General features: G+C 39.4%; 1 protein-coding gene across 4 annotated transcripts in view; it reads left to right on the top strand.

The window, feature by feature from the left end:
* The first annotated feature begins 1,267 nt into the window (after positions 1-1,267).
* DCUN1D5 (defective in cullin neddylation 1 domain containing 5) overlaps positions 1,268-8,783 on the top strand; it is a 30,301-nt gene continuing 22,785 nt past the window's right edge. The window contains exons 1-2 of one of the 4 annotated variants that reach the window (XM_033204423.1): positions 1,268-1,691; positions 4,133-4,224. In XM_033204423.1, coding sequence (XP_033060314.1) covers positions 1,606-1,691; positions 4,133-4,224 — 178 coding nt within the window. In that variant the 5' untranslated portion in view covers positions 1,268-1,605. Of the gene's footprint in view, positions 1,787-4,132; positions 4,225-8,783 lie in introns of all 4 variants that reach the window. The other 3 variants (XM_033204424.1, XM_033204427.1, XM_033204425.1) reach the window with 3 other exon arrangements.

Raw genomic sequence — 8,783 nt, 5'->3', positions numbered from 1 at the left:
TTTGTCCTGTACACTTTTCTGACATCTAGAAATTGCTGATTGCATTGGGTATTTAACATGTTCCTCTGTCCTGTACTTTTTGCAGATGGTAGTTCTATTTAGAGACTTTATCTGATTCTGGTTTGATTTTTTTTTGGCCTCATGCGTTTTTAAATGGGTTGAAGGATCATATACTTTGACATTCTTTCGGTTTTAAGTAACAGAGAATGGAACTAAATATGCAAAATAGTGAAATTTGTTGGTTCACATAACTGAAAATTCCAGGGCATATCACGGATTTTGGGCTCATATCATATAATCACATTCTGGTTTTTCTATTTTTCTGCTTGCTACTGCTCTCTTCTGAGTTTTGGCTTCATTCTCCGTACCTTCTCTGGTTCAAATCCATAGGAAATAAAATTGCTTCCTGGTGGTTTCATTTTGTGTCATTGGCACTCATCGGCTTAGCCTGAGTATGCGTCCATCCTGAACTAATTAATAACACTAAGGAAATATGATATTCGGATTGGCCAGATTAGGGTGCCATTGTGAAGGTAGTTTCACAGGAACCACTTCAACTGTTACTCAGACTTTTAGTCTTCTCCCATCACAGTTGGTTTGCAGAGATAAATTTATTTTACCAACAGAATTACTAACGAATTTCTACTATGTCTTTACATACAATAACCATTATTTAAAAACAGTATTTCCACCTAAGTGCAGGTAAATAGATTACAGTGTGTTTTGGTTAGTAAGGTCTAGGAGGAGGCTCCTTAGAACTGTCCCCAAATTTCTCCCTACTAAGTAGCGGTCATCTACTGTCTGTTATCGGAGAGCTGAGCTCTGTGGACATAATGGTAGAGCTAAGTTTCAATACAGGACAAAGTGATAAGCAAAGGTAGGGAAAAGGGAGAAGGGGGAGTGGGAGGCTGATCACAGGCCCATAAAGAAAACACGCAAGACAGAGGGTGACAATGCATTTAAGGGGTGGGAACACTTAAGGTGAGGTTATCGTGTGGAAGAGCTCAGAAGTGGAACTTGGTCTACTTTACCAGGTTATTTTTAACGTCAACTGCAAAGTATTAGTAGTTTCATTTTTTGGCGGCGACTGCCAGCATCAGAGCGCGGTAGAAGCTCCATGAGAAAGGTCAGGATACTCTGGACAGAATACAGAATTCCGCGGGCAGCCGCACTTGCTAGGATCACACAGCTTCCCCTTGCCTGGCCTACCTACGAGTGCCAGAGGCAACCGGAATCACGCCCCTTCCCGGGACCGGCTCCGCGATCGCGTCACTTCCGGGCCTCAGCGATTCGCCTCCGGGTTAGGCTGAGCCTTCTGCTTTCTGTGACTGGTGGAGCTGCCGCGCCGTCCGCGTTATCTCCTCCCGGTGAGAACGAACCGCAGTGTCCACCGGCGAGGAGCCAGCCCTGTCCCGGTCAGAGAAAGACGACGAGGATACCTGGGAGCGGGCGTCGGCCGGGCTGGGCCGCGCCGGTGCGGGCTGGCGACTCTGCTCCTCCGCTTGCTGCTGTCTCTGGGAACTGGGTGCCAGCGCTGAGGGGCTTCCAGCGGACAGGGACCCCCTTCCCCGGCTCCCCTGCCCATCCTGCCGGGGAGGGCGGAAGATGCCGGTGAAGAAGAAGAGAAAATCCCCTGGGGTGGCAGCCGCAGTAGCGGAAGACGGAGGCCTCAAAAAGTGTAAAATCTCCAGGTACCATCTCCCCCCACCCTTCAAGCTTCCCTCCTCCCTCCTTTGCTGGACAACTGGAGGAAAAGGAGTCGGGCCCGGGCTGGGGCTGGAGACAGGTGAGGCCCCTTTGATCGAGCTAGGCGGTAGGTGCCGAACACCGCGAGTCTCCGCGCCCGACCCGACCTCGTGTTCGAGTGTATGCACGCTGGCGTTTATGGAGAGACTAGAAGAGCCGCCCACGTTAAGAGTCTACGTGCCCTGCAGGGTGGGGAACAGATGCATATGTAAATTGCGCTCCCCCCCCCCCCACCCCTCAACCGACCCTCAATCCCCTACTCCCATATCGCTCCTCTGCCTTTTTCTAGGCTTAGAAGTGAGTGCAGATCCGCGGAAGGGTCACTTCTAGAATTTCTTTGTAGAGTGTGAAGAAAGCAGCACATAAGGAATCTTGACAACTGTCTTGGGCATGGTAGAAAGGAAAACTTGTATGCTATAATTGGCCTCCATATTTAGTATTTGGAGTGGCCTAACCCGGAAGGTCCCAGCAGGAGGCCTTTTAAATTGCAGGAGCCCCATTTTCTGGAAGTATAGTGCCTCACCTATGCCAAGTGCCTGTGTGCAGAGTTGGAAAGGCCCTGCATGTTTTTTGTCTTCTAGCATTCAGGACGCTGTTAGCTCTCAGCATTAATTAAATAATTTGTGAGCTCTTGTACTCTGTCCTATTGGTAAGAAAGAAGACAAGGCAGAACTATATAGTAGTAGTTCTTTGATCACTTCGTAGCATATCCTGGAGGCATCACAGCAAAATTATATGCTACAAAAAAATAACTGCAATTTTGGTGTGAGAAGTGGTTTTTTTTTTTGTTCTTTATGACGGAATCTTCCACTGTCGCCCAGGCTGGAGTGCAGTGGCGCGATCTCCGCTCACTGCAACCTCCGCCTCCCGGGTTCAAGCGATACTCCTGCCTCAGCCTCGTAAGTAGCTGGGATTACAGGTGTCCACCACCACGCCCTGCTAATTTTTTTGTATTTTTAGTAGAGACGGGGTTTCACTATGTTGGCCAGGCTGGTCTTGAACTCCTGACCTCGCGATCCGCCCGCCTCGGCCTCCCAAAGTGCTGGGATTACAGGCGTGAGCCACCTCGCCCGACTGAGAAATGCTTTTTAAAAGAATACCCATATTACCTGCCTTTTCATCAATGGTTGGCACTTGATATGACAACTTCAGGTGCTACTATTAAAAGAAGACAGTAGCCAGGATTATAAGAAGGAAATAATGCTAGAGCTCTCCTTAAAGAGAGATCTGCTTAAACTGTGAGGTAGATGACTTATCTAGTCATCTTCTTTTTTGTAATTAGTCGACTTTTTTCCCTCATTACTGTGTTTTGGTAAAGGAGTCTAAGGAGTATTTCTTGGGCTATTAATGTGAAAGATGATACACTTTTCTTATACCTCTTGTTAGCCAACATTAGAATTTGACGTGGGTTACTTTAGTAGCTCATATTTTTATAAGATATAGGCAAATTATTAATTCATTTTTGTATTACTCTATCTCATGGCCATCTTAAGTATATAATGTATTAAAATTATTTAAGTTAAGTATATTAAGATTGCTGAGCAGGCAGTATTATTAGAACTCAGGTGATACTTTGCTCTATCAATTTAAATTTTTAAATATGATACTCTTACTTTATATTACTCAATTACAGAGGTTCTAGCATTTCTATAACATTGTAGGATAATTTGAGTTCCTTCAAAAAAGTTTCTCTGAAGGTCATTAAATTCTAGAGGCCATTTTGAACTTACCAAATTTTAGTTATTTTATGAAAAAGAAAATGATTTTATGAAAAAAATGAAACAGAATGAACAGAAGCTAGGATTAAATACCCTGTCCCAATTATTTGGACTATTATTAACTTTCAGGGTTTTTTTATTGTGTTTTTGTAAATCTGTGAAATTTAATATACCCTTAGGTCCTAAGTCATCATCTGTCTTTAAAAATCTAAGCTTAGGTGATAAAACAACTCTTAATATAACATTGTATTTTGAAATATTGATTCATTAAGTATCAAAATATACTTCGTGTTTGTTTTCAATATTTATCTATTACACACAAATAGAATTTCTATACAAAACAATAGAATCACAATAAATATACTTTTCCAACTACTAGGTTGAACTTCTTTGTAGTCTTTTAAAATGTGGGGAAATAACTTATTCATAAATTTGGATTTTGATACTGAGTGAAGAGGTGTTTGGGTTTTGTAAGCCGATAATTCTTATGTATAGACTACTGTTTCAAGTTGCAATTACTTAACAATTTCAATTTTTTTCCAGTAATGCCAACTGAAGGAAAAAAAAAACCTTTGTTTAATGTGAATTGAAGTAGTTAATTTTGAACTTAGTTTTTCTCTAAGAGTTGAGATGTGATAAAAATCTTAGGCATCTGTGTGTTTTCTAAGCTATTGCAGATCTCAACCCCCTGCTAGACTAATAAGTGGAGAGGAACATTTTTCAAGCAAGAAGTGCCTGGCTTGGTTTTATGAATATGCAGGTAATGAAATTAATGTAAGAAGATACCAGTCATATGCTTCAAAAGTTTATTTGGCTCATTCATTTAACAAATTATCTGTTATAGGCCTGCTATATGTTAGTGCTGAGAACTGGGATGGGGGTCAGGACTGACGATTGTGGGTAGGCTAAAAATTTGTTGCCACTGTAGGCTGATATTTCTTTAAATATATATTCAGTATATATTTACTGAGAGGGAAGAAACTCTTTTACTATTAATAAAACGTGTAAACAAAGATTCACTTATTTACATCCATTGGCTAAAGTAGTATTCTGGAAAATAAAAGGTACATAATAAAACATTTTTGTACTTGGTATTGTGGAAAACACAAAGTACATAATAGAACATTTCTATTCAATATTCTTTTTTTGAAATTTTTCTGAACTAACATTTTCTGAAACTTTTGGGGAGACATAGTAAAAGATTTATACCCCTCAGTTATAATTGTACAACACATTTACCTTTTAATAATTATCGTTTAGCCATCCACTTCTACTAGAGATGCAATAGTAAGAAAATAAATAGACTGATATTAATACAGTGTGATAAATACTATATTCAGAAGATACACTGTTAGAGTTCATAGGAGGAATATATAACCCAGCTTTTAAAGTGTCATGGGAGTTTTCTAGAGGAGCTAACTTAACCTCAGTTAAATCCTGTAACTGGTGGATGAAGAGCCCTAGGCCCAGGTGGGGTTGTATTTTAGAGGCAAAAGTCAAAGCCAGCCAGAGATGAGGCTGAAGAGTTAAGCAAATATATGCACAAGAACACTTAGAATATCTCATAAGCATGTATGAAATTTTTTTCCCCTTAGAATAGTTTTTTTTTTTTTTGAGTTATTGATTTTAAAGCTTTTCTTTTTCTTTTCCCTGTTTCCCTTTTTTTTTTACCTTTTTTTTTCCTCCTTTTAATCACCATCATTCTCAAAATGTTTGTTTAAAATAAAAGTGTATATGTAGCTATTGCCTTATATTTAGTGCTCATCCACATTAAGGTCTAAAGTGGTATACCTTGAACTTGAGGTATAAGTTTAGGCTAATTGTATGGAATGTGAGACTGTTTTGAAAGGGGGGCAGTAACTTCACTGTTGGGATCAGCTGAGTGATCCCAAAGTACAATTTTAAAATTGTTTAGTGACAGAACAGATTCTTTCTAGACCAGAAATAAATGCTATTACTGGCATCCCAAGACAACCACTAACCCAATTTAAATGAAGGGAATTCATTTCTTACTGACCTCCATTTAAAATGTTGACCCATTATCCCAAATGCCAGTTTTACTGGTATGCATGATATAGAATCAAAAGGTCATTCATCTTATTTCATTTGTAAAGGTTACTAGATACAACAGAAATAGAAAATATTTTCCTCAAATAGGAACTTTATGGGTAACATAAGATTCTAATTAAACATTTGTTTATTAGCATTTTTAATAGCCAACATAATAATTGCATTATTCAGGAATTGTCCTAGGTATATTATTTTTTTCTTGTGACTGTTCTGTTAAATAGGTAGTATTATCACCACCTCCCCACTACGACTTTATTTTTTGAGACAGGGTCTCACTCTGTCGCCCATGCTGGAGTGCAGTGCTGCCATCATGACTGCAGCCTTGCACTCCTGGGCTCAGGCCATCCTCCCACCTCAGCCTTCCTAGTACGTGGGATTATAGGCATGTGCCACCACGCCCGGCTAATTTTTTAAATTTTTTGTAGAAATGGGGTTTCACCATGTGGCCCAGACTGGTCTCGAACTCCTGGGCACAAGTGATCTACCTACCTCAGCTTCCCAAAGTGGTGGGATTACAGGCATGAGCTGCTGTGCTTGGCCATACCCTCATTTTATAGATGAGAAAACTGAGACTTAGATTAATTTGCCCAAGATCATATAGTGACAAGAGCCAGGATTCAAACCCCGGTCCTTCTGATTCTAAAGTCCGTGCTTTTAACTACTAAGCTTTTATGTATTTTGTATTTAAATTTTATAATGTTTATAATTATATATAGTTATAAACATTTTGTTATAATAGACATTTTGTGTTTATTTTTTATTTAAGCTAATTTTCACTTTTGCAAAGAAAATATTGGGGTACTCTTGGTTAACTTCTGCCATCCATTCAATAAATATTGAGCACTTGTTTTGAATCAGGCACTGTCCTGAGTGCTGGATATATAGGTGCTGAGAAAATCAGACAAGATCCCTGCCTTTGGGGGACTTGCCTTCTAGTGAGGAAGACAGTCAGTAAACAGGTATGTAGGCAAGATAAGTACAGATTGTGGGGAGTTATAAGGATAATAAATATGGTGAGGTTCAGGAATAGAGAATAAAGAAGGGTTAGATGGACTTTCAGAGTGATTAGGGAAGGCCTCTCTGTGGAGACCACTTTGTGCAGAGACCTGTTTAGGGAGGAACTATGTTTTTTTGGCCAAATAAACAGTAACTGTTCTGTCTTGGCATGGGTATGTTCTTATTAAAATGAAGGCAATAATTTTGCCTACTGAGAATAATACATGTAAAGCCCTTAGCACAATACCTGGTAGTCAGAACTCAAATGTTTGTTGTTATTATTATTAAAACAGTAATAGCATTACACCATCAGATTTACTGGTTGTGTTTTTTACAGTGTTCCAAAATTAACTACTCTTATGTAGCTCATGTTGAAGGTACTGTGTCACTGAACTTTTTTTTTTTTTTTCCCCTAAGCATCTGTTATGGCTGGCATGGTATTAGGCCTTGCAGATATAGCTGGGAACATTTCTTTATGGTTATGAAGAAATCAGGAAATTGATGGTGTTTTTCTTTTAGTTTTGAAAATATCACTAAACTTTTTACTATGGTATTGTATCATGTGTGATAAGGCCATTGGTTTTGTTCTTTCACAAGACCTCATTCTTGAGTGATATTTAAATTAATGATTCAGTAATATACTGACTTATGGTAATTAAAAACATGGAAAGTGAAAGGGCAGTTTTAAGATCTCATAGAGTCAAAAAATAAGTTTGGAATTGCATAGTCCTAATATAGTACCTAGCTGGTGGAGTAGCGTGAACTCCTAGTATGAACAAAATCATTTCTGTAGCTTCTTCAATTGAGTGGAAACCTAATTGTCCAAAAGAGTTAATTAAATTTAGCTCCAGAGGTTTTACCCAGAGAGTAGTTTTATTAGAAAGATTGGAAGCAATGTTAGTGGAAGGATTAACATTTTGCAGCCCGGGGAAAGCACCTTAGTTACAGACCTTGCTTTCAACTTAGATCTGTTACTATTTACATCATGTTGGCAAAGTCATTTAGTCATTTAACATTTACAGACCTTATCTAAGTTATAAGTTATTATATCTCTATGTCATCTCATTTGACTTGATTCTAACCAAATTTTAATTAGTAATCACCAAGTAATCCTCCAGTTTCTAGGGGGGCTATACTGATATTTCTTTTTTTTTTTTGAGACGGAGTCTCACTCTGTCACTACACTAGAGTGCAGTGGCGCAATCTCGCTCTGTCACTATGCTAGAGTGCAGTGGCGCAATCTTGGCTCACTGCAACCTCTGCCACCTGGGTTAAGCGATTCTCCTGCCTCAGCCTCCTGAGTAGCTTGGATTACAGACGCCTGCCACCACGTCTGGCTAATTTTTGTAGTTTTAGTAGAGATGGGGTTTCACCGTCTTGGCCAGGCTGGTCTTGAAATCCTGACCTCATAATCCATCTGCCTCGGCCTCCCAAAGTGATGAGATTACAGGCGTGAGCCACCGCTCCTGGCTTATACTGATATTTCTTGACATCCTCTTCAGCTTTCTCTTCGAATCTGTAATGGCAACTTTGAGAGCAAGTATGTTTTCTTGATGCTTTAGAAAAATTTACAATATATTCACATCATGGCTTTTAAAAAAACCATTTGTCTTTTCCCTTAATTTTTAATTTTTTATTTTTTTTGAGATAGGGCCTTGCTCTCTCTCAGGCTAGAGTACAATGGCGTGATCATGGCTCACTGCAGCCTCAAACTCCTGGGCTCAAGCAATCCTCCCACCTCAGTCTCCTGGGTAGCTGGGACCACAGACTGGCACCACCACACATGGCTATTTTTTTTTTTCCCCTGGAGATGGGATCTCCCTATGTTGTCCAGGTTTGTCTGGAACTCCTGAGCTCAAGTGATACTTCCACCTCGGCCTCCCAAAGTGCTAAGATTACAGGCATGAGCCACCACACCTGGGCCTCTGAAATTTTTAAATCTGATTTTTGTTTTCTTTCAATCATATATAAGAATACATACTCAGTTATACATTTTTAACACCTTTATTGTATATGTATGCCTTTTAAATTATAAAATTAACACATTCTCATGTAAACAATTCTCCAAATATATAAAGGAAAAAAAAGCACCCTATAATCACCCCCTTCACCTTTTAACACGAGTGCATTGTTAGTACTTACTTAAACCTAATAACATTTACCATGTTACACAAAAAAATTAAAAAGGGTTTTGGCTTCAGACCATGTATTAATGCCATCTTAGCACCTTGGATCTCAGGCAGCAAGAATGTA

This window comes from Trachypithecus francoisi, unplaced genomic scaffold, assembly GCF_009764315.1.
Source record: "Trachypithecus francoisi isolate TF-2019V2 unplaced genomic scaffold, Tfra_2.0 Lachesis_group8, whole genome shotgun sequence".
Classification (NCBI taxonomy): Eukaryota; Metazoa; Chordata; class Mammalia; order Primates; family Cercopithecidae; genus Trachypithecus; species Trachypithecus francoisi.
Note: the sequence above shows the minus strand (reverse complement) of the source record. Positions and strands in the feature narration are given on the sequence as shown.